This window comes from Mustela erminea, chromosome X (assembly GCF_009829155.1).
Source record: "Mustela erminea isolate mMusErm1 chromosome X, mMusErm1.Pri, whole genome shotgun sequence".
NCBI classification, from domain to species: domain Eukaryota; kingdom Metazoa; phylum Chordata; class Mammalia; order Carnivora; family Mustelidae; genus Mustela; species Mustela erminea.
Window position 1 is genome coordinate 11,775,957 of NC_045635.1, and position 23,666 is coordinate 11,799,622.

General features: G+C 46.5%; 2 protein-coding genes across 2 annotated transcripts in view; both read left to right on the forward strand.

The window, feature by feature from the left end:
- Nucleotides 1-44: 44 nt before the first annotated feature.
- LOC116583489 lies at nt 45-23,305 on the forward strand (the record flags this gene model as incomplete). The annotated part of the gene is made up of 7 exons (XM_032331559.1): nt 45-144; nt 624-680; nt 5,476-5,670; nt 15,251-15,448; nt 20,155-20,305; nt 21,175-21,233; nt 22,210-23,305. Coding segments are annotated over 6 exons (714 nt in total), but the record flags the coding sequence as incomplete, so codon positions are not given.
- CA5B (carbonic anhydrase 5B) overlaps nt 22,281-23,666 on the forward strand; it is a 103,744-nt gene continuing 102,358 nt past the window's right edge. Inside the window, exon 1 of the mRNA XM_032331791.1 lies at nt 22,281-22,365. The gene's annotated coding sequence lies outside the window, so the exon portion shown is untranslated. The remainder of the gene's footprint in view (nt 22,366-23,666) is intronic.

The following is a 23,666-nucleotide window of genomic DNA, read 5'->3' on the forward strand; positions in this document are numbered from 1 at the left end:
AAGGGGACGTGACGTGATTAAGCGAGATGACGTACCCGGCGTGAAAGGCGTGGCGAGACGTAAGGGGACGTAGCCAAAATGGCCGCGCGCATGAGTTTCTCCCCGGTACAGAGTGGAAGGGTCCGCGTTCAGGGAGACGTTCGGGTAAGGTCGGGCGGCGACTGGAGCATGAAGAGTAGCGGGTGCGCGTAGCCCACGTGGAGCTGGGACACGCTGTCGGTTCCGCGAGAGTGGCCGCCGTCCCTGCCGGGCTTTTCTGTAGAACGGAGAAGAGGAGGCAGGGAATCGCTTTTTCCCTTTTCTAACCCTGTGACTTCACTTTGAGGGTCATGAGACAGCTACCTTGCTTTAGGGTTTTGCCCATGTAACGATAGAATAGCTGTGTCAGAGACTTTAGGAGGTAGGGAAATTGCAGTTCCAGAAACCGAGGCGTAGCAGGCTGAGACTCATATCTGCATTGTGCTCTTCCTCCCGCCAACCATGCCAAAAGCTATGGACAGATTCATAACCACCCCCAGAGAGCAGGGGCTCAGCAGCATAGCTCTGATACATGAGTAGCAAAACTCATGTTTCTGAGTTTTCTCTACTAAGTTGTCTCCTTTTTCATTTGTGCTCTACCCCAGATCTGGAGGGAAAGAACCCGCAAAACATGAGCGTTTTGCTGGCTCTGATTCTTTGTGGTGAGTTAAAAGCTACCGTTTGGAAGCTGCCGGAAGCTTGTTATTATCACTGCAGTTCCTTTTCGTTTATTTTTGCTGAGAAAGCTTGAAAAATACCAAACGATGACAAAGATGTGTACACCTAAATTTGGGTGGAATTAATTTTCTGTCAGTCCCTGAAAGTCACAGTACTTTCTGTTTTCCTTCCATCCCTTACTGTGAATCTGGCCATCTCCTCTCTGCTGAAAAGTCTTCTGGAATATGGAGGAGAGAAGTCTGGTGTCTCTGGTAAGAGGAGCTGCCCCACACCCTACCCATAACCTGCCCCTGCACAACCCTGAGAACTGTCATTGTTCTCAGCTTGCTTTGGAGTTTAGAGTGAACCAAAGTTCACCACACCAACCCTCCCTTCTGGGTCTTGGTAAAGAGCTGCACTGTTCTTGAATATTTTGAAAACAAAAATCTCTCTAGCCTCATGACCTTTGCTGAGCACCATAGTTACCCTGGAAACTCTCTGCTAGACTTTTTCTCTCGCTCTCCCCTTGTACCTCAAATCCATAGGATTAGCAGGAAGACTCTGTCTTCCTTTCCCGCCTGTTCCTTTTGCCAGCTTGTTTCTCTCTTCAGGCATTCATCCTCATTCTACCACCAGCATCATCCAGCCATAAAATCACGGGGTCTTCTTAACAACTACTTCCCTTCTCCCTCCTCCTGTTTTTTACCAAAATGGCAATCTCTTGAATACGAAGAACGTTGGTGCATCACTGCTGTCACCCTTTGGTTCAGCGCTTCATATCGTCTCACTTGGGTTACTGGAATTTCATTTCAGACTCTCGTGCCCAAATCTGACCTGTGGATGTCCCACCCGGAACCTGGCTGCACAGTGCCGTCCTCATCTCAGTTCACGGCAGCTCCATCCTTCAGTTGACGAGGCCAAGAATCTTCTAGCCATCCTTTACTCCTTTTTCTTTCACGTCTTACAGGCATTCTCCAAGACAGAGCCAATGCCAAACCACTTCTCACCACTTCTGCCATCATGACATGTTTTGTTCCAAGCCCCTGGATTATTCTGAGGGAGCTCCCTGCTGCTTTCTTGCTTCTTTTCCCAGTTGGTTTCCAGTAGGGCAGCCTGAGGGATCTTTCAAAAATATAAATCAGATGGTGTCCCTCCTGTGCTGCCAAAACTCCATTGTGTCCCGATTTCGCTTAGAGCACTGGTTTTCAATCAGAGGTGATTCCCCTTTCCCGGGGACATCTGTGGCATCTGGAGACATTTTTGGTTGTCCCAGTTGGAGGGAGGGTGCCATTGGCATCTAATGGGTAGAGGCCAGGGATGCTGCTAAACATCCTACAACGTATAGACAGCCCCCAAACAGTTACCTGGTCGAATGGTAGTATGTCATGGTTGAGAAACCCTGAGTTGGAGGAAAAAACCTTTACAATGGCCTAGAAATCTACATGATCTGGCATCCATGACCTCTCCACCTTCTCTCCTACTGCCCTCCTCCTAGTGCACTCTATTCCTACCATCCTGCCTCCTTACTTTCCCCTTGTGTGTGCCAGACACGCTCCCACCTCAGGGTCTTTGCACAGGCAATTCCCTCTTCCTAGAGTACCCTTCCTCCTGACAGCCCTATTACTAATTCGTTCATTTCCTTCAGTCTGTTGCTCAAATCTCACCTCCGTAAGGCCTCCTTTGAGCAACTTACTTTAAATGCAACGCCTCTTTCCTGGTGGCACTCCAAATTTACCTTATTCTGCTCTATTTTTCACTGAGTATATTATAATGTGATTGTCAGTACAACTGACTTACATAGTACACTGCTGTTTATTGTCTGTCTTCCCCAGTAGAATATAAGTTCTGCGAGGGTTGGGACTTGGTTTTATCCTCCCCAATGATCCTAGAACAATGTCTGGCATTTAATAGATGTTTGATTGCTGTCCCGATGAATGAAAGGATAAAAGAATGATGGACTGAATGAAGGATGGTTGAAGGAACTTCCTTGTCACTGACCTTCCCAGCTCTACTCTGTGCACTCCGTTCCCTCCTGTGCTGTGCACATGGGGTCATCAGAAACCGTCCTGTGTTTATGGAATAATAGCTAAGGGTCTTCCAGTCTCTTGGAAATTGGTATTCTTCAAATCAATCTCAAATCCCCACCTGGCTCCATGCTTCATTTATGTCACATGCATCTGTTGGGGAGATTGACATAAAATTAACCATCCCAGGTAGAGAGGCCTGGCACACATTCTCCCTCACAGCCCTCACAAGGAACCAACCATACTGGCACCTTGATCTCGGACTTCCAGCCTCCGGGACTGTGAGACAATAAATTGCTGTTGTTTAAGCTATGCAGGTTGTGGTTCTTTATTACAAACTGATACACTGGCCCTAAGACCTCACGTAGGGATTTAGGCCTGGAGGCCAGGCACTTCCCACTGGTCCCCTTGAATGTGGTGGCCGTGTATTGTGGACTGAATGTTTCTGCTCTCCCTACCCCCACCCATATGTTGAAGTCCCAGCATCCAGTGGGATGATGGAGCCTTTGTGAAGTAATTAGGGTTTGATTAAGTCATGAGGTTGCCACTCCAGGATAGGATTAGTGTCCTTATAAGAAAAGGGAGAGTCCAGAGCTTGCTGTCTGTGCATCCTGTGAAGGCTTAGTGAGAGGATAGCTGTATACGAGCTGTGAAGTGGGTTCTCACCAGGAACCAACTGGCTGGAATGTTTGTCTTCGGCTTCCAATCCTTAAAACTGTGGAAAATACGTCTGTTGTTGAAGCCACTCGATTTGTGGTATTTTGGTCCAGCAGCCCAAGCTGGTTAACACCTCGTGCGTTTTCACTCCCTGCCTTGAGTGTGTTCACCGGCAAAGTGATGCATACAACAGAGTGCCTGGCACCGGGCGGAGAGGCCAGTTCTTGCCACAGGGAACTCTTGCCACAGTTCACTTTGCAGTGCTTGTGCTGACACATGGAGTGTTGCTGGTTATAAAGGGTTCTGTCTTTATAACCTCATTTGTTCCTTCCAGGGCAGTAATGGGAAGTAGCTGCTTCCTGCTTTCAGTGGACACAGCTCAGGTTTTTTTTTTCTCTACTTTCCCTTGGGTGTGGCCTTCTTTCTTCTTCCTCAGAGTTGGCATGTATGAGGTAGCAATACGGTGGGGAAGATCTAGTTTACAGTCAGGTAGTAGTGAGGTACGTGAAGAGGAGAGGGTAAAGTGAACATTTCCCTTTTTGTTTTTAAGATTTTATTTATTTGACAGAGATCACAAGTAGGCAGAGGCAGGCAGAGGTCGGTGGGGGGAGCAGTTTTCCCAGGACCAGAGAGCCTGATGGCAGGGCTTGATCCCAGGACCCTGGGAACAAAGTTCCGGGGTGCCTGGGTAGCTCAGTCATTAAGTGTCTGCCTTTGGCTTGGGTCATGGTCCCAGGATTCTGGTATCAAGCCCAGTATCAGGCTCCCTGCTCAGTGGGAAGCCTGCTTCTCCTTCTCCCACATCCCCTGCTTATGTTCCCTCTCTTGCTGTGGATCTGTCAAATGAGCAAAGTCTTTAAAAAAAAATTAAATTGGAAATTGGAAATAAAGTTCCAGTACGTAAGTGACATGTGTCTTCAGTGCCCCTCAGTTTCTCTTTTGTGTCTTTGGGCCCCTCTCCTTCCCTGGCCACCACTGCCAGACAGTTGAATGGCCTCTGATAGGCCGAAGGCAGACTCTGAGGAATCCTGGATGGTTTCCCTTGCCATATGATGTGCATTTCCAGAGGCTTCAAAAGGGAGAAACTAATGGCCTGCCTGCAAGTTAGAGTTCATGCCTTGTTCTTCTTTGCATGGCAGCACCCAACGTGGTTCCCAGAACAAAGGAAATGACAATGAACGTTGAAATGCAAACATTTACTGGCAGAATTCCCATCCCTGTGACACTAGCTTAGATTTGTCTTTGGGTCTGGTCCTCCTTCAGATCGGGTGGAGGTTTAGGGGCCTCCAGATCTTACAGGGAGGGGTATGAGGCCCTCGTCTGCAATGGCAAGCGCTGAAAAGTGTTTGGAAATATGAAGGACCCCACAACTGGGTTGGGGAGGCATCTAGGAAGAGCCTTTCATATGGAGCAGGAACGGGCTGGCAATTGCTTCCCAGTCTGGAGTTCTGGAAATCAGGATCCTCACCTCCGTCACCAGGGAAATGTGCCCAGGTCACTGAGCCGCCGTCACAGGCCAGGCAGCATGTCCCTGAGAGATGCAGCTGTGACAGAGACAGACCAGGTCCAAGCGCCACGGGGCTGGGTGGCTGGGGAGGGGGCGTCATCAAGTACCTTCTGGATCAGGTGTGGGGCTGCAGGAGGCGCCCTGAGCGGGGTGAAGAGGGCGCTGGGCTCTCCCAGTTAGTGGTGAGCGCAGGGGCAGGGGAGGCTTCTAGGAAGGGATGCTGGAGAGGAAGACCCAAGGGGAGGGGAGGCATTCACCAGGCACAGGGGGCGGAGGAGGAGGGGTCCAGGGAAGGAGGAGCATCTGCACAAGCCCTGAGACCAGGGGGCGCTTGGGGAGTGGGAAGAACCAAAGGCCGTGGGGCTGGTGTGCAGGCAGGAGTGGGAAGTGGACATCACAGCAGAAGAGTCTGTCCTGGAGTGACCAGTGAGTTTCAGGAAGAGGAGTGGATAAAGTATTAAGTCATTTCCCCTCCGCGCCCCCCCCCAGCCCCAGCCCCAGCCCTGCCGTGTGGACGGATCATCTGCGTGCGGTTGTCCCGCTTGGAGCTTTCCACCCGACGGTGGGTCTCCGTTGCTCACAGCTTTGCCTCTTCTGTCCTCCTGCTTCTAGGTTATCAGGTTCCTGCAAGTCATCCGGGGCCCGGTCCGGATTCCAGGCTAAACATGGTGGTGATGAGTAGCCTGAGGGTCGTTCTTCAAGCCTCTCCATGCAAGTCACTGTGGAGAAGATTCCAGACCCCCAGGTTCGTGCCAGCGAGGCCCTGCAGCCTCTACACCTGTACATACAAAAGCCGGAACCGAGCCCGTGAGTACACTGCCGCCTTAAGGAGAGCAAGAGGTGGGGGCGTCTGGGGGGGGGGGGCGCAGTCGCTGAAGTGGCCAACTCTTGGTGTCGGCCCAGGTCATGGTCTCGGGGTCGTGAGATCGAGCCCCGCGTCAGCTCCACACTCAGCTTGGAGTCTGCTTGAGAGTCTCTCTCCCTCTGCCCTTCCTCCCTCCCCGCCTCTGCCGGCCCTGCTGGCCCGTGGTCTCTCTCTCAAATAAATACGTGTTTAAAAATAGAGTGCGCGAGAGACTTGGTGCGACATGACAGTCACATGTGTCCTGTGTTTACCTATATGGTGCCAGTGGCATTCCAGAGTGGGACTGTGTGCCTTCAGAACCGTGAGAAGAACTACCGGTTTCTGTTTCTCTTCTCAAATAAATGTGGAAAATTCCTTTTTCCCGGGTTTATTGACGTAGACTTGCCACCTGACATCGTGTAGGTCGAAGGTATGCAATGTGCTGATTTGATATGCATATATGTTGTGAAATGATTTCCATAATAAGGTTTGGAAAGCCCTTTTCTTGACTAATTTTAACATTAAAATTAAATTAAAAAATTAAAGTGATGTTATACAGAAATAAGTTAAGAGCAGTGTCCCAGTTTCAAATACTCTGGAACCAATTCTGAATCGTTTTTGTTAGCGATGGTCTTCTTACCGACATTGATCCACAGACGGCCAGTTATTTCTATGAATCTTAACGTTCTGGAAGTTGCATGTTAATGTTTGTAAGCAGGTCAGTAGCTTCACACTCTGGAGTGTTCTTTCTCAAGTCACAAATTGTAGGGTTCATTCTCTTCGACCAGCTTAGCAGTGTGGGCGCTGCTGTAGACGCAGCATATGGAGGGAGGCAGCCGATGGCCTTTCCTGAACGCTTTTGCATCTCGTTCCCCTCCTGAAGTACCAGTTCCCTGCCCCGTCCCTACAGTGCAGCAGTTGTCCAGCGAGGCACTGCTGACATGGGGGGGTGGGTGTCATTCTGTGTTGTTGTGGGTAGAGTGCGCACTGTAGGTGTTGAATGACATTCTGAATATCCCTGAGGAACAAAATAATCCTGGTGAAGAACCAACAAAATGATAGGAGGAGAATAATGTATGTGTTAGTGGAAAGAGGAGTTTAAAGTTCAATGAAATGGCTTGGAATAGTTTATATATTTCCCACTTTTCTCCACGAAGTAACGCACAGTTTTAAATGTTGGCTTCCTTCAACATTCCAGGTTTCTTAACTTTTCCTCCTTTGGTTTCCTCTCTTTGACCCTGTAAGAAAGGATTTGGTTAGTAATGGTAATCGAGCTAAATTCATTGTCCTAAAACTGCTTCGTAAATATATTTTCATTTTAAGTTTATTTTCCTTTTTCCGACATTGTGTTTTCAGAGTAAACTGGCTGGAGTCCTGAGTTTCTAGTTGCTGGGTGCGGCTGCCTACCAGCAGATCCACCTCCTACTCTGGTGGCTTATTCTCAATATTTGCATTTTGGGGTCTGAAGCTTAAATTGGGAAAAAAGAAAAATAGTCATACTTGCCTAGTTACTGAAATTGTGTGTGAGTGTGGTAGTTTTCCTTGATTTTCTTTTTGTTCGTTTTTACTTAAAAATGATATTTAAAGGTATAAAATTCAGTAAGCTAATGTCTTCAAGATAGTTTGCTTCTTTCAGTATTGACAAACCCAGAGAGTCGTAGCTTGGGGATGTGGGGGCTTCCCTTGATTCACTTCCCACATCAGACAAAATGGTTCTAAGTTACTAAGGAAAAGAGGTAACAGCTGTGATTTGATTTGGCTTTTGGCATTTTTTTCTCCGCTGGGGAGAATTTATGGTCTCTGCTGTCCTGAACTACTGAGCATTTCCTGTTGCTAAATCCCAGACCTCCTGCTGATCGGTTGTAAAGACAGTACACAGTAAAGACAGTACACATCGCTTCGTGTCTGGCAACTTACTACCCCAGCAGAAGGCCCATTGTGTAGTTGTGACCCAGAACAACCCAAGACCTTTAAGGGTTAGAAAAGATAACCTAGAAAGTCCTTCGCTCGTGCCTGCCACTCGGTGAGGACGGTGTTCGCAGATCCTTCTAGCGCTAGGCTTATCGCCATCACGGTCTTTATCGTCGTCACAGGCTCAGTGCCTCCCTCAGATGCTTGGACATTGTTCCGATGGGGTTAAGGAGGATGAGGAGTAGAGGAAGTGGGAAGATATGGCCGATTCCGAGAGCGGCATTTCCCTAGAGCCTGTCTGTGCTCTGTGCCTCACCTCAGTCTCCGCTCGCCGCCTCCCGGGGAAGCATTGTCTGTCCACTCAGATGGCTGTTTGCTGTTATCTCCAGTAGCAGACAGTAAATGTTGACAGTCGTGCATCTGTTACCCAAGGTGCAAATAAAATCAGTTTCGCTTCGTGTATCGTCTGGTGAAATTTAGCTTAATCGTCACATGAAAAAAATATATATTAGGCAGAGATTTTAGGGCAGAAGAAAATAAACTTAATCATGTTAATTTTTAATTTAATAAAATCAACTAGAACGGAAATGGTACAGATTTGTTGTTATTCCAATGATAATCCTAACAATTTCCCTAGTTTTTAAAGGAAAAGAAACATTTTTCTTTTAGGACAGCATGGAATAGAGTGGCATTGTATAAAATCTAGCCACTGGACCCATGTGGGTATTTTCACATAAATGTCAGTTTATTATAATTTTATGGGCACATGTTGCTAGTGCTTACCATATTGGAAATCTCCATCATCTGAGAAAATTCTATTTGACAGGACGGGTCTGTATTATAACTGAAATGTGTTAGAAAGTTGTTCTATTACTTCTCCAATTAGTTTTGAAGGACAAAAATCCTCGAGAACATTAGTATTAAAAAGTTTATTTTGCAGTGTCTTCCCAAGAACTCTGGTAATCCCAAAGTAATATAGATTCAGGATGGGTCAGACCGAGTCATTAACATTCAAATAACCTTGAGAAACTGTAGGCTGATAGAGAGCCCCCTAGAATTGTATTAATAGCTTCGGAGGTGTCAGCAGCAACAAGGAGCTAACAAAAAACCCCGGGAACTGTGAGCTCTAGTCTCCTGGGGCTAGTAACTCTGTGTGTGTGTGCACGCGCGCTAGGCTTACCTGGGCTCGGCATCAAAGTGCCTCTTACAGCCCTCGTGCTCTGCATTTGGTCATTCTGTGATCATCCTTAACAGTTCATATGGGAGGGGGCTGTCCTGTGTATCCTTTCACGGTGCTCAGCTCCAGGCCTACTAAGATGCTCTTCAGTTCGATGAGGAAATCGCATATCCAGAGAAAGGACAGGAAGAGGGCAAGGCACGGGAGAAAAGGTCAACGAGGATGTAGAAGAATAATGTCCAGTGGATAAATAACGTGAGCCACCAATAAGAGCCATATAGGCAAGTCTGTGTTTTCCAACAACCACGTTAAAAAAGAACAAATAGGGGGCGCCTGGGTGGCTCAGTGGGTCAAAGCCTCTGCCTTCAGCTCAGGTCATGATCCCAGGGTCCTGGGATGGAGCCCCCGCATTGGGCTCTGCTCAGCAGAGAGCCTGCTTCCTCCTCTCTCCCTACTTGTGATCTCCGTCTGTCAAATAAATAAAATGAATAAAAAAAAAAAAAGAACAAATAGTATGTCTGTTACATCTCCATAAAACTGAAGGAAAAATAAATTTGTTCGTTTATGAAATTCTGTACTGGGAATATATATTTTACCTGTGAGAAGTATTGAGATAGTTTGCATTCTTTATTTTGTATTAAGTTTTCAAAGCCCCGGGGGTGTTATAGATATTCGTGGCATATCTCTCTTGGAATGACCAAGGGGAATAGCGTGATAAGACCAGAGTTTGGGAAGGTTGAAGAAAAAGGAAATTTAGGTAGTTGAGGTGGGTTCCTAATAGGAAAGCCTTGGTATTAGACGCAGATTAAGACATGGCATACAGACTTTAACACAGGAACAACATGATGAGTGGTGATTTAGGAGAACTGGTGAATGGCAAAACATAGTAAAGGGTATTGAGATCAAGACGCATGGTATGAAGTCCAGGGTGTAGGGGCCTGAACTGGGCTGCTGGTCACGGGCAAGGTGAGAAGGAGAGAAGCCTGAAAGATCCTTACAGAAAATATAACATGATCCATAAGGTAATAGGAATAAAAATGGAAGACTGGAACCTTCCAGTCTCTCTATCTTATATGTCCAGTGAACAGGCATTGATTAAGAGCCCCAGATCTTCTTGGGGTTTGTACAACACTGGGAGAGGCAGATCATTAAGCACACATGCAAATGATGATTACACCTGTGTAATAAATGTTTTGAAGAAGAAAGATCAGAGTGTTAGGATTTTTTTAAAAAGAGGGTTCGTCATATAGTAAGAGGGTACTCAGAAAGGTGAGGAGGTGACACTCTTGCTGAAGAGGTGACAAGCCAAGAGTAGGAGCCAGCCCTGAGTGGAGTGAGGGGAAATTGAGTTTGGAGGAGGAGCAGGAAGCGAGGGGCTAAGGCTGGAAGGTGCTTTCTATGATTCAAGAGTTGAAAGAGGGACCCCCTGAGGCTGGAGACATAGGGTGGTACAAACACAAAATAAGTCAACACCAGGTCTAGTCCTGTAAATAGGAACTAGAACCGAGCACGTTGTCGCTGTGGAATCCGCAGGGATTTTGTTGCGAGTCCGCAGTGTAGAAGTGACCCCTTCCTAACGGCAGTGTGGCTCCGCTTGCCGCAACGGTGTTGGGTAAAAATCACTCTTTCTGTTCATTTCACTTTCCCCATATGAGAAGAACCTGAGAATGAAGGCACTATATTAATCAGAACACTTAATCCCCTTCCTATTTTGAGGAAAAGTGGGAGCAAAGTTCCAGAACACTTCAACCTGTGTTTTATTAACGCGGAGGGAGAAGGTGAGAGTGTTGGAGAGGAAAGTTTTTCTTTCACTCTTGGAAGTTCTAACTGGTCTAAGAATTAAACTGACATGAGACAGAGCAACAAGAGAAAAGAAAAACTCCAAAAGTTTAATTACATGCATGTGGAGGCCCAGTAATAAAACTGTCATCCAAAGAAATGACCAGCATGTTTAGACGAAGAAACAAGCACTCCGTGGGGAATTGGCAGGACAAAGAAAATGTATTATTTAGGATCTTCAGTTAGTAAGGAATTCTCAACAGAGTTTGGGCTGGAGTAGCAAATTAGTAAAAGGAACAAGGATTACCTGTGCAACCTTCTTGGCTCCGAATTTCCTATCTCTGGTGACACGGTTGTCTCGGAACCTCCTGGTGTGGGAAGGGTACCTTTCATGTGGGAGATGGATTTCCGGCTTTCTGGATGCGAAGGGGATTCCAAATGTTCTTATACTGGCTATTTCTTAAGTAATTTTAATGCGAAATAATAACCCGAAGTGGCGCATTTTGGGGTGACCTGCCCTTGGTACCCACAGAAAGAAAGAGCAAAAATGGGACTCTTGACTCACAACGGTTTATCTTGCAAAACAAACCGTTGGAGAAAGCTGGCTTCACTTGTGTGGTCACCTTAAAAGATAGTTTCTGTGTATTTATGAGGTCTATCTAGATTGCTATCGCGTATCTTTTTTCTTTCTTTTTCTTTTTTTTTTTTTTTGAATGGGGAGAAGGGTTGGGCTGGATAAAAATGCTAAATAAGCAGATTGCTTTTATTGTCTGTGCAGGATCCTCTCTCTTGCTTTGAGAGCACAGCTGCTCTGCAGTGGAAAACAAGTGAACTTGGCATGCACATAGCTTCTTACCTTCTTTTTTTCCATAAAGAAGAAAAATCTTTTCTTTATCAGCATGGAAACAAACTAGTGTTTATGTCTTAAAATAACTTGGTGGGGGCCTGATCTGGGTTCCCAGAGGAGCAAGTGGTGGGGGAAAGGAAACCTCGAAGCTGAAGTTGTGAACCAAAGGGCATACATTGATAGGAGCGTTAAGGTCACAAAAGAGCAACGAGGGAATAGGTCCGGTTCTCTTGGACTAGTGTTGGCATGGGTGAGGGTACTTTCTGGGCATTTCCTGAATGGAGTGTGGGGGACGAGTCAGTCAAGGTGAAAAGAGGGATCGTCTTGGGGATCTGCTTGTTAGTTTCCTTCTTGCCTAGTCTTTACGGGAGACCTCCCGGAGTTGGTTTTGAAGGGTGTGAATCCTGAAGCCCGTGGCCACAGTCGGAGTATCTGAGACGGGAAGGTGTCGCAAGGTGTCCTTGTGCCGGGCATCCTTACAACGGAATCAGGATTGTTGACTTGTGTTAGAAGGTGGGAGAAGAACAGTAAAGCTTCCCCCAAACTGGAAGGCACTTCAAGACTAGAAAACAACAGGGCACTCCATACAGTTTATATACCCAGTTTTATTCAGAGTTAACTTACTGCAAGGTATCAGGCAGGTGACTGATGATCCAGAAGGGGCACCGCTGCTATTTGCAAATTCTGAACCTAGGTCTGCAGATTTTATAGAGTGAGGGGACTCTCGTGGGGCACGCTTGTGAGGTCTGAGTGTTCACGTGCATTTCAGAGGGTTTGCACGCCCCTCATGGGCAGCTAACATTTACCAGACGTTGTGGCACCAGCTGTGTGTCAGGAAAGGAGAGAGACTGTGTGTTATCTCTAATGGGTTCATGGGAAGCCAAAGCAAACCTCAAACATCCTGGCCTTGGCTGGCATTTCTGAGGTATGGATATTAATCTCTAAGGGGCCCGTAACATATAACCCCAAGACAGGTCAGCAAACAAGGTGGAGGACGACCTAAGATGGAGTCAGTATTGTCAGCACCCCTACAAGATGCTTTCTGATTTGCATTCTAATTAGATTATTATATTAAAATATTGTGCCAGGCAAATGCATTTCTCTTTTAGGTTTCTGAAACAAAATTCATGTTCTCAAAGGAATAAGTTATTTTATACTAGGAAAATCAAGAAAAACGCTGGGTTTGGATCTCTCCAGAGAGAAGATGGTACTGTTTTATAATAAGAAAAAAAAAAGAAAGAGACAGAGGGAGGTGGGGAGAATACTTTGAGTTTGCAGAGACCATGGTTTCTCAAGTTCATTTGCATTTGGGGGTGTCGTCATAATTCTGTGCATTAAAATGTTTAGCTGCATGTCTGGCCTCTATCCACTAGATGTCAGTAGCATTCTTTTCCAGTTGTGAAAACCAAAAATGCCTCTAGACATTGCCAAATGTCTTCTAGGGGCAGCATCTCTCCGTCCCTTGAGAACCAGTGGTCTACTCACAGGAGAGCCCTCTATCTCATTTTTATCGCACCCCAGCCCCCCAAAAAACAACCACCACCACCAAAACAAACCCATAAGGCTCGGATTTTTGATTTACAGATTTTAGCAGCTACCCAAGCAAAACAAATGTCTCCTTTGTAAAGGTCATCCAGAGGCAAGTTTCTGGGTTTTTGTTTTTTTTTTAAATAATGAAAAAAGGTGCCTTGGAGCACCTGGGTAGCTCAGTTATTAAGCGACTGCCTTTGTTTCGATCCTGGGGTCCTGGGATTGAGTCCCCTTCCTGCTCCCTGCTTAGCAGGAAGCCTGCGTCTCCCTCTCCCACTCCCCTGCTCTCTCACTTTTTCTCTCTGTCAAATGAATAAATAAAATCTTTAAAAAAGAAAAAAGGTGTCTCTGTGAACCTGCTCTACAGAGTGGGTTGACTGAGTAGCAGCTGCCTTATCATTTTCTCAGATCCTTACTCTCACTCTTCATGGTGGGGTGAGGCTCAGAGGATCATTGGTAATGATCCATCTCAATAAATATTTCTTCTGTCTCAGTTGCTCTGGTTCTACCCATCTGGGTGCTTCAAGGGGCAGAGGACTGGAGAACCCCGAGTCACGCGTGCCGTTCCGTCCATCTTGCGTGATGTCTCAGCAGCTGTCAGTGTTACAGGAAGTCCACGGCGATTTCTCAGAGACTTACCAGGAACACCCGGTCCTTGATTCTTGGTGGGAAATCCGTGTCGGTGGTGGGCGGCGTCTGTGTGGGGCAGATTGTGCACGCACACGTAAATGTGGAATGGAGTGGGAGCGCTCCTCGTCAGTTGCAAACTCAACAGGAAGAAATCGATTTTGCACGTGGATACTCCTTCCGCTGCCCCTTTACTATTTCAGCACGAGGAGGGAGCACTTCCCTTCTGCGCCAGCCAGAGCCCGGCCAGTGAGACACAGTTACAACCTGGGCAGTGAGAAGCCACTATAGTTCCAGCTCCCAGGTTACTCTGTGGACTTTGTGTTTCTAAAAGCCTTCTGGGCTTCCTCCTTTCCTCTGTAAAAGAGCATTCCTCTCCTTCGTTCTCTGCACTGGTCTATGGTTTTGCTATAGCTTGCTTGTCCCAGATTCTAATTCTTTGCTTTTCCCCTTCCCCGCCAAAGCCCCATTTTTTGTTACTGGTGAAGTGACTGGGAGTGTTATTCGTAAGGTTAGCCTGTCTCCAACTAAGAAGTAGTGACTCCTTTTCCTCCCCGAATTCATCGGTACCTTCCTTCATTTTTCCAAAACCCTAGAGTGTTCCCCTCACCTCAGTTGGAAGCCTGTAATGTTGCATTGTATAAATAATCCAGAATCTTCAAAACTGTGAGCTAAATAATTGACTCATGCCCACACACCTTTATTTCTACTAGACAAGCAATTAAGAACTTACGTTTCTATTAAAAAAAAAAAAAAAACTTCTATGAAGTATGTTTTGATGTGGTTTTGGAATACAGGTGAGGTTGGTGGGGTTAGGTCTGGAGCCGACAACCAAGAAAGAGTTCTTGAACGTCTTTGGTGCAAAAGGGTGGTTTTATTAAAAGTACTGAGACAGGACCCGTGGACAGGAGGAGCTGCTGCCCCAGGGTTGTGAGGGGTGGCTGGTTATATACTTGGGAGTTGAGGGAGGTAAGGGAAAGGGAGGTTTTCCAAAGAACTTCCATATGCTAAAGGCTCACAGGATACTGGAGGCCTTGCCATTGTCAAGTTCAGGTTGTTTTTCCCTGTAGCAAGGCATTAACATCAAGACAGTTGGGAGCTTCCTGGAAGAATGGCCCACGTGTCAGCGGGGGGCCGGGTGGGGGTGGGGGGGGGTTGCAGGGTGTCCCCTGTGCTTTGTCCTTAGCTGGCCTTCTGTTCCCTCATCACTCGGGTGAACATGTGCTTTCCAAAACTTCTCCCTCCTCTCTCCCTCTGGCCTTTGTTGGAAAGAAAGTTCCATTAATTGGTATTTGTATGTGAACCTGGTCGGTGGTTGGGGCTCAGAAAATGATCAGTAAGGAAAAGAAAGGCATTGGAGAACAGCCTCCTTCCGCGTGGTGCTGGTCTGCCCGCGTCTTCCTGTCCTCAGGAGCCCGGGCAGCGCTTGGTTCGGGTGAGGCGAGAGGATGGACTGAGCGCTCCTGGCTGGCAGAGCAGCAGGCTGGCGGCTCCCGTGCCAGGCGCTCTCTGAGCGGCCTCTGTCCCCCGCTTCCGTGTGGCCCCTGAGCCCTGAGTGGCTCCTCCCTGAGACTTGGATTGCGTCCCCGCGCACACCGCAGCCCTGAACTAGCTCGGTGTGTGATCCCAGAGAGCGCACGTCCTCACGATGGCCCGCTGTGCTTTCTCCTAGTGCACCCGCTGTGGGAGAGCGTGGACCTGGTCCCGGGGGGCGAGCGCCAGTCGCCCATCAACATCCGCTGGAGGGACAGCGTCTATGATCCTGGCTTAAAACCGCTCACCATCTCTTACGACCCGACCACCTGCCTCCACGTCTGGAATAACGGGTACTCTTTCCTGGTGGAATTTGAAGATTCTACAGATAAGTCAGGTGAGAGCCCGACCTGGGGTCTTGTCCGGCGTTAAAGGGACAGCCTGGTGTAGCACAGGCCACACCACGCTGCCTCCTCTTTGAGCAGTGGCGTGGGACTCACTGCACTGAGCTTTTCTTTTTTTAATGTGGTAATGTACATGTTACACGAAATTTGTCATCTTAACCATCTGTAAGTATAGAGTTCAGTAGTCGGTCCAGTCACACTGCTGTGCGACCCACGCTCCCATTCGTCTCCATTACTCTCCGTTTGCAAAACTGAAACTGTGCCACTTAAACAGTAAATCCCCATTTTCCCTTTCTCTCAGCTCCTGGCTATGACCATTTTACCTTCTGTCTGTGAATTGGCCTACTGGGTACTTCATACCCATATAAGTGGAATTACACAGTATTTGTCTTTTTATGACTGGCTGATTTCACTGAGCATAGTGTCAGCAGGACTCAGCCATACTGTAGCAGATGGCCGAATTTCCTTCTTTGTGAGACGGAATGATACTCCCTTACATGGACAGACCATATTTTGTTTATCCGTTCAGCTGTCTGTGGGCACTGGTTGCAGCCACCTTTTGGCTGTTGTGAATAATGCGGCTGTGAACATTGTCCATATATCTGCCGTGGTGTTTCCCGTTGGTACATAACCCACGTGGAATTGCTGCATCATCATTAGAGGTTTTTGAGTATATGAACCATGTCCCTTTCATTTTCGTGTATGTTTCCTTCTGGTATACGTGGTATTTCCTATTAATAGATATGTATCGGAACACCTGGGTGGTTCAGGTGTCTGCCTTCAGCTCAGGTCATGATCCCAAGGTCCTGGGATGGAGTCCCACATCCGGCTCCTTGCTCAGCGGGGAGCCTGCTTCTCCCTCCGCCTGCATCTCTCCCTGCTTGTGCTCTTTTTCTCGCTGACAAATAAATAATAAAATCTTTTAAAAAATCAATATGTATCTATGTATAGATTCTGTATTTGAAATTTTATTTAAAGTTACGTATTTGAATTTACTTTTATTTGAAACTGTATATGTATTGATTGTTCATTTGAAATTTGTTCTCCGTGTGTTGAATGAGTGCTAACCTTCCTCTGCTTGTTGACATTACAAAGAGCTTCTGTATTAAATAGTAATACAGTTTAGCCAGATTTTATATGATAAGATTGCAGTGCAGAGCAAAAGGATAGTCAGGCAAGAAAAAGACATTTTTATGTTTTTAGTCACCGAGTAACGTGTATGTATTTTGTCAACCAGTGACTGATTTATTCATTCTGTATTTACCGAGTGCCAGCCATGTGCCAGGCCTTGCACTAAGTGCCAGGAATACTAACTAGATTCTTGACCTCCCAGCATTCAAAGTCTAGTGAGAGATGCATGCATGAAATTAGAAGTATAAAGCAAGTGTAATTTGAGAAGGGGTTTCTAAAAGTGCTGTGGGACCACAGAGGAGGGGATGATGTAGACTGCTCAGAGAAGTCTGATGATTTCAGCAAGGACGGGTATCAATTCAAAATGAACAGACCTTTTAGAATTTCTTTTGGGGCGGGGGGAAGGAAGAGAGTTTTATTCGAGCCCGAGTGAGGACAGCTGCCCAAGGTACACAGTCTCCAGAGTACTTCCAGTAAAGGATCATTTGAGGTAGGGCTAGATACATTTTATATACATAAGCGCTTGCAACATTTTTAAGAAGTTACAAATTATTAGACAAAGAACTTTTCAGGAAGTTGCAGCCCTTATCTTAGGTTTCCAGTATATGCAGAGCTATATGATTTTAACCTCTTGAGAACCAAGGAAGTTTCTTACTTTCTGTTATCTTTTGTGTTCAGAATGCACCTTTTTGGTTATTTTCTTTAACAAAGCATATATAGCACATGCTGTGAGGTATTGGCTGAGTCATTTTGACCTTGGTAAATGTTAAAGCAGAGCTTCCCTAGGAGCCCAGGAGCAGGACCCACAAATATTAAAAGTTGAAAATTTCCTTTATCAGGGGACATTTATCTTGGCTATGAAGGATGAGTCAGAGTTTTCCAAGAGGATTAGAAGGGCATTGGAGATGGACGGAAAATCATGTGCAAAAGCAGATGTTCAGAAAATGGCCAAAAACAAAGTGGCCAGAATGCAGATTGCATTTTGGGGAGAGACAGGAAGAATGATGATCACTGATGCTTAGGAGGGGAGGTGGAAGGCAGGTTCCTCAGTACTGGTTAGTTTTACGTGACACCGTGACACAGCATGATTTCATTTAGTTCAGTTGCTTTATTTTTTGAGATTCACCCAGTCAGTAGTGTAGGTCCACAAGGTCATAGTAATCCAAGTGTGAGATGGTGGGAGCTCACATGAAGGCTGTAAGAATTGAAGTAGGGAGAAAGCACATTTTTAAAAAGCATTTCTAAAATTAAAGTGTCGTGAACACACTGTGAAGGCACACACACGAATTGTGTCCACAGTGTCAGCCCTGTCCAGTCCTAAGCAAGGTTAACATAATTACAAAGCAAAGTTCAGGATTCCAAACTCAGTGACATTTCCCCACATGGTGGACTTGGCTTCTCACCTTTCACACAGAGCAGGACAGAAGATGAGCCACACAACAAAGAAGATAACCCAGGGGGGCAGGAAGTGAGGGAACCAAACTCAAAGTTAGGCTGTGGGCAGGGAGGTGAGAGAAGGCAGCAGTGGGCTGTCCAGCCCGAGTCAGTGCTCGGCACTCAACCGCTTCTATTCAAGCCCCCAGAGGATCTCTGTTCTGTCGGAGATCCATTGGGCACTATGTGCGGCAACAGGGGCCTTTTGTAAGTGGTCAGACATCCACAGGTCTTGTCTGAGGCATCTGACTGTTGGCTGCAAAAGTCTTTTCTTTCTGAAGGGATCAAACCAGTCCTGGGCCTCTGCAGATTTCTGGGCCTCTGCTTGTTAGGAGGTCTGGGGTCTCATCAGTTGGTGCTGGTCTCGGTGACCTCTGGTGGTTGCAGTATGCTTAACTGCCTGTTCACTGCTTGACACGGGCCCCTGCTTGACGTGAGTGACTCCATCTTGCTATGTACAAAAGCAATAGGACTTGGAGATGGGACTCATCGAGTGAGGAGAAAGCAACGTTAACCACATCCTTGAGTCCTCTCACTTGGGAGGCTGGGGGGATGGTGATGCCAGAAAGGTCATGAATGATGGATGAGGAATACTTTTCGGGAAATATAGAAAGCACATAAGGAAATAAATAAATAAAAATTTATAACTTTTACCCTATTTAATTTTAAATATTACATTAAAAATAGAAACGTGTTGAGTGGTTATCCATCAAAGAAGAATTGTGTCAGTTCCTGTTTAATTTCCATAAGGAGAATCTGCTTCTCTCAAGATAAGCATCTTTGCTACTTTTGATGCCAGTGGATTCAGATTTTAGTATTTCCTGCAAATCAAGATGGGAATGAGCAAATATTGATCCCTCACTGAAATATTATCCACTTTCCTAATAAAAACTTCTTCTCATCAAATTTTTTATTTCAAAGTAATATTAATTGTTGCTTCTGCATTAAACCTTCCTCTTTGTTTCTGTCTCATTTTGCATCAGATCATCATATGCTTTTCCCACTGGCTTTATTTTACGTGAAGAAACATGTTTAAATACTGTAGGTTGAATAAGGCAAGAGATTTCTTTCGGAGCAATCCTATAGGGTCGGACATTAATCCTTTTTATAGTGTTTCGGCTGCACTTAGTGCATCATAATGCAATCAAGTTTCAAAGCTTTGAGGATACAGCAGCTGGAGGAAGATAGTTTAGCTATGATAGCAGTTTTTTTAAAAGATTTTATTTATTTGAGAGAGAGAGCACAAGCAGGGGGAGGAACAGAGGGAGAGGAACAAGCAGGTTACACACTGAGCGTGGAGCCCAACACAGGGCTCGGTGTCACAACCCTGAGATCATGACCTGAGCCAAAATCAAGAGTTGGAACACTTAACCAACTGAGCCACCCAGGCGCCCCTATGCTAAGAATATCTTATAAAGGTTTAAAAAAAAAAACTTACCAACTTTAAATGTATTCTAGAATGGAAAGATCGAACATTATGATACTGTTACTTAAGAATATTGGGATCAGGGCTCCTGGGTGGCTCAGTGGGTTAAAGCCTCTGCCTTCGGCTCAGGTCATGATCCCAGGGTCATGGGATCGAGCCCCACATCGGGCTCTCTGCTCAGCAGGGAGCCTGCTTCCTCCTCTCTCTGTCTACTTGTGATCTGTCAAATAAATAAATAAAATCTTTTAAAAAAAGAAGAATATGGGGATCAATACACTGGTAAGATAAGCCATGCTTATAAGACAAGATTGTTACAATTATATTTCAAGTGGTATAAAATGGTGTTGTCCAATATGGTATACATAAGGCTTGTGTGACTTTTAAGCACTTGAAATGTGGCTAATACAATTGAAAAAATGGATTTTTAAGACTTTTAAAGTGTGGCTCCTACAGACTTGAAAATTACCTTTGTGATTTGCATTACATTTCTGTTTGTTGGCACTGTTATAAAAGGATAAAGGCAAATAATGGTTAAAAGGTGAGATCAGTGAATGCATTCAGAATGGCATAAAAAGATAAAGCAAACAGCTATGGGAAGTGATCTGGAAAGGAAGCAATATTTATGAGTGCTCTGTGACTATTTGCTAAGTGCTTCGTTTATCTTCCCCAGAGGTCTTTGATGACAATACTGTCGTCTCTATTTTCCAGAGGAAGTGAAGCTCCCTGAAGTTCACTGCTTTTGCCAGGTCACACAGCTGACTGCTGGAGAACTGATGGAAAATCAGCAGACCACACTCTGTGCAAGGCCTCTGAGCTCCTGGAGACTTCAGCAGGTGCTGGCCTCCTGCAAGGTCTGGAAGTAGAGTGTTTCTTGGACGCCCCAGATTTGTTTTCATCAGGTACAGTAAGACGGACAGACATGGGAATGACTGTCATGCAAGAATTGTATTCTACCATCCCTAAAGCCGAAAGGCAGGGCCACATGGGGAAGCGCCAGGGATGGCCAGGAGGCAGAGGGAAGGAGGAGAAATGGTGGCTGAGAGCCAGTTGTGGTCCTGGGGGAAGGAGCACACAAGGCAGCATAGAGAGGCTGTCCCCTGGTTGTCTGCCCCCTGGTCCTGGGGCGGGTGGGGCACGGGGACCGTGATCGGGCACATCAGTGCTGATGAAGTTGCTGCTCGGGCTCTGGATTGGTTGGTTTCCCTACGAGGACGCCCTCCCACTTGTTTGTTCTCTCTTGGAATTACCTCACCCTGGGAGGGGCAGTCCCCCCCAGTGCCAGGAAGCCTCAGATGTCAAAGCATCAAACACGAACTGGAACGGGTGGTTATTACACTGAGGCTGCAGGAATGAGCCCTTGAGGACGCGGGTGTGCTCTGAGAGCTGGGCCTTAGCGTGCCCTGACTGGCTGGGAGAGCTTCAGCCGACAGCACCCCTGGAGGCTGGGCAGCAGGGAGGGTAGGGGCCGTGGGGGAGGGCGAGGCTGATGGAGCAGGGGCACCTTTCCCTGCACGCTGTGGGCTTGAGCTTGTCCACAAACCACCTGCCTGTTTGTTTTGTATGTGTTTTCATTCAGTGATGTTTATAACATCCTAAATTGTCAGTTTAAGTGCAGTTTCAGTACTGTAGATTGTTTTTAGGTAATCACCAATTGTCTGATACACATTCTATAACAATAGTAGAGTAACATCTCATTTTTAAAATATGTTCTCATTTATTGTTTGTTAGCTGCACATCATGAAGAGCTACAGAAGTTCGTGGATACTGTGCCGTCAGTTAAGCATAAGGTAATTTTTTTTCCCCAAGTCAATTGAAATGCCTGTTTCGTGTAATCTCGAGTGGAGCCACTCACAGGGCACTTTGCGACTTGCCCCAGAAGAGCACTTGCCCCTTAACACGCGTGTGTTGAGAGCGCGCCCGGCCCTGGGACACCTTGCAGGGGCCGGAAGGGATTCTGTGGGTGCATGCTCACCGCTTTGGTTCTGCTGCCCTGCCCTAGCCCTCAGGGAGTCGGGAACCCAGTGCTGTCCCCTCCCGTGCTCCTTCTGAGTCCCTGTGGCAACAGCCAGAGCAGTCCTGCTGACTCCACCTCCGGTCCCGCCGGCGGGGAGCAGAGAAGAGTTGGACAGAAACGTGGCGTGGCCGGCTGTACAGAACAATGACCCACATCCTTCAGAATGGACACCTTTGTCCAGGCCCCAGACTAACTGGCCGTTCCTCCAGGCCGTTCCGTGGAGCTCCACTTCTCTCTCTCTCTCTCTCTCTCTCTCCCCCCCCCCCCGCCCCTCCCCACCTCGTCTCCCCACCTCGGTCTCTGTCCCCACGGCCTCCTTCCCTCTCCCTCCCTGTCCGTCTCCCTCTTCCCTTCCCTCTCTCTGTCTCCCCCTTTCCGTCCAGGAACTTGACTCCCCCAAATTTGCATTGCGTTTTAGGAAGGAGAATTCTGTCAGGGGACGTCTCCTTGTTCGCGCGGCCGCTACTCCCTGCCCGATGCCTCCCAAAGAGTTAGAGGAGAGCACTGCGGTCAAGTCACCGAACGGAGGGAGGCAGTGCGCCGCGCCCGTCCTGCTCCCGGGGAGGAGGAGCGGAACTACCTAGTTAACGACGGGGACGAGGCAGGGCCGTGATTCTGTCCTCAAGTGCCCAGAATTCCTCCAGACCGCTGCCGGTCCCTAGACTCCCCTAGACTCATCACCCCGTCCGCTGATTCCTGAGTGACTTTCACCATGAAATGATGACGTGGTGACCTCTTCTCTTGGCCAGGACACCCTTGTGGAATTTGGGTCATTTGATCCTTCCTGCCTGATGCCTGCCTGCCCAGATTACTGGACCTACTCGGGGTCCCTGACTACCCCGCCACTCTCCGAGTCCGTCACCTGGATCATTAAGAAGCAGCCCGTAGAGGTTGATCACGATCAGGTACGTTCTTTCCACATTTCTTTCTGAGGACACGCTAGCCTGCCCCTTTGAAGCAAGGCTGGGCTCCAACTTTGGCATCAGTTGTTAAGATCTCGTAGTGCTAATACATGTTTATTGAGATGTGCTAACATCTTTTCTCAGTTTGGAATCAATTTGGAGATACTTCAAATTAACCAGAGACAGGCATTAAGACCTAGAAGAACATAAGCTTTTTGCTTTCATTTTTGACAGTAATGTGTATTTTGCTATATATGCGTGGTGTAGAATTGCTATAAAAAAGTAAGATCTTTAAATGGAAAAAAAGAAGGCTGGAAATGGATGTGTTCGAACCAGTTTGATATTTATTTATTATTGAAGTACTTACTGTTGATACGTAGTGTTACATTAGTTGCATGTGTACAACACGGCGATTTGACAACCCGGCATGTTATGCTGTGCTTACAAGCGTAGTTCCCGTCTGTCACTTGACCATACAAGTCTGGTACAAACCCACTGACAGTTTTCCCTGTGCTTTTTCCCTGTCATCCCCATGACTTATGAATTGCCGTACTGGAAGCCTTGTACCTCCTACTCCCCTTCACCCATCTTCTCCTCCTAATCCCCCCTCCGCAGTATTCCCCTTTCCTCTGCCAACTGTCATACCGAGTTTGTTCTCTGTATTTGTGTAAAAAGCCTTAATTTTCTTAAGAGATACTTACTGTGGAATTTCAAGGTAAGGACAGAGCCCAACAATGTCTACACAGAAATTTTATTCTAAGTCAGAAGTTTTGACTTTGAAGTTTTGGTATTTGCTTTGCATTTAGAAATGAAAGGTTAAGTGGTGGTTACTATGTCAACACACAGAACGTTTAATTCATAAATGAACTAAACTGTAATAATAATTGCTTTCACTTGTTTGTTTTGAAATTTTATTGATTAAAAATTTTTTCCAAAGACAAAAGCTTCTAAGTTCTTTTTTATGAAGCCAAGATAACAGTGAAACCAAAACCCACCAAAGATTGGACACCCACTCCCAAATAAACACTAAGCCCCAAAAGTAGTATCTCTCAAGAATATTTAGAAATAAGGAAAGCTAAATAAAATACCTGAATCTACCAGCACATCACATAGGATTTTTTCTAGTAATGTAGGGATCATTCAGTATTGGGAATGATACAGTTATGATTAGTCTGCAGCCATACCACCCTGAACGTGCCCAATCTCATCTGATCTCCGAAGCTAAGCAGGGTCGGGCCTCGTTAGTAACTTGGATGGGAGGAATGATGTAGTTCTGATTAATAGACTTCAGCCCATTAGCAAAG